This window comes from Cucurbita pepo, unplaced genomic scaffold (assembly GCF_002806865.2).
Source record: "Cucurbita pepo subsp. pepo cultivar mu-cu-16 unplaced genomic scaffold, ASM280686v2 Cp4.1_scaffold001469, whole genome shotgun sequence".
Lineage (NCBI taxonomy): Eukaryota > Viridiplantae > Streptophyta > Magnoliopsida > Cucurbitales > Cucurbitaceae > Cucurbita > Cucurbita pepo.
Window position 1 is genome coordinate 5,655 of NW_019647631.1, and position 1,508 is coordinate 7,162.

At 35.8% G+C, this 1,508-nt stretch overlaps 1 protein-coding gene across 1 annotated transcript; it reads right to left on the reverse strand.

Moving 5' to 3' along the window:
* Positions 1-482: 482 nt before the first annotated feature.
* On the reverse strand, positions 483-1,501 carry LOC111786338 (S-norcoclaurine synthase 1-like). The gene is made up of 2 exons (XM_023666641.1): positions 1,266-1,501; positions 483-899 (listed from the first exon to the last, which is right to left on the reverse strand). The coding sequence occupies exons 1-2, from the start codon at positions 1,447-1,449 to the stop codon at positions 601-603; spliced, it is 483 nt and encodes a 160-aa protein (XP_023522409.1). The 5' UTR covers positions 1,450-1,501; the 3' UTR covers positions 483-600.
* Between the last annotated feature and the right edge of the window lie 7 nt (positions 1,502-1,508).

Sequence of the window (1,508 nt, forward strand, 5' to 3'; positions counted from 1 at the left end):
TCACTTACATACTCCTAATAAAATGAGTAGGAGCTCACCCAACTTAGAATGGCTCAAAGTAAAACACACTTAATAATAGAACTATAATTGAGTAACCTAAAAAAAGGAAGGTGCACCTTGTTGACTTTCAATTCTTTCAAGTCTTTCTTATTTATCCTATTATTAGTATCGTTCTCATTAAGATGTGGTCTCTGTTTATTTATATACTCCTCCTTTACTCAAGTTTCACAATAACTTTTGGAGTTCGATTCAATATGCCCACCATTTCTGCCATATTTATAGGCTTTTCATTATCTATCTTCATAAGCTCCTTTTTGTAACTTCAATTATAAAACTTCCAAAAAAATTTATACATTTTTTTTCTTTACACCATGCAGCTCAGATTTTAACTTCACCTCCTTAGTTTCTTCAAAAGTAGATTAAAAGAAGTAAAAACAACATATATATCTTGTCACATCACCATGGAAACTTACTACTCTATAAAAACAAATATTTAAAAAAGTTTCTCATTTGTCATGAACATGCAAGATCACAAGAAACTGAAATAAATTGAGTTTATTGTAGAAAAAAGAGTCTAAAGATAATAATGGATTTCATGAATTAAACATTTTTATGTTGTTTGTTGTGAAGTAGATGGTCATTTGCTGCTTGAGCAATGTCTATGAGAGGCTGTATGGTAACAAGTGAGGCATTTGCAGCATCTTCTTCCTTGATATCATATTCAATGGTGGATTCAACAATGCAACTATCATCACCATTTTCAACGATCTTCAAGCGAACCCTATAGAGAGTAAACCCGATATCCAAGAATCCTCCTTCCACCACTTCGGTCTCTTTTATACGATTCTCATTATCTATTTTTGTGAATTTCTCCTTATAACCTGGGGCACCACCTAAACCTGCATTTATACGTAGACTTTCATATTACTGAATCCATACTCCACGTAACATATTTGATCCCTAATTTGTGAGATTCCACAACAATTAGAGAGAGGAACGAGTGTCATCGAGGATACTAGACCTCGAAGAGGGGTGAATTATAAGATCCCACATCGGTTGGAAAGGAGAACGAAACATTCTTTATAAGGGTGTTGAAACCTCTTCCAGACATTTTAAAAACTTTGAGGGAAAGTCTGAAAGGGAAAGCCCAAATGGAACAATGTTCGTTATAGAACAAACCCATGCGAAATATTGAATCGAAGAATGTCATGAAATTCTCTAAAGGCTTAAAACAAGAAAATAGGAAGATTATTAGAAGTTAGTACCTGGTGGGAAAATGATATTAAGAACAGTTCCTTCTCCTCCATCACCTTCAACCACCTCTATTTTCTTGATAAGGTTCGGGAGGCGGTTTTCAATCAATCGTGCGAGTTCGAGGCCTCCGTAGAGCTGCCATACGACGGTGGCCGGTGCCTGGATTGCCGCCTCATGGGAGAGCTGACCCAACATCTTCTTAGTTTTGAGGTTTGGGTTTGGTGGATGAAGACATAGAAAGATGATAAGAAATG

Coding starts and splice junctions, on each gene's coding strand:
- LOC111786338 (XM_023666641.1), bottom strand. CDS start 1,449: ATGTTGGGTCAGCTCTCCCATGAGGCGGCAATCCAGGCACCGGCCACC. Junction 900..1,265: donor TAATATCATTTTCCCACCAG/GTACTAACTTCT, acceptor GTATAAATGCAG/GTTTAGGTGGTGCCCCAGGT.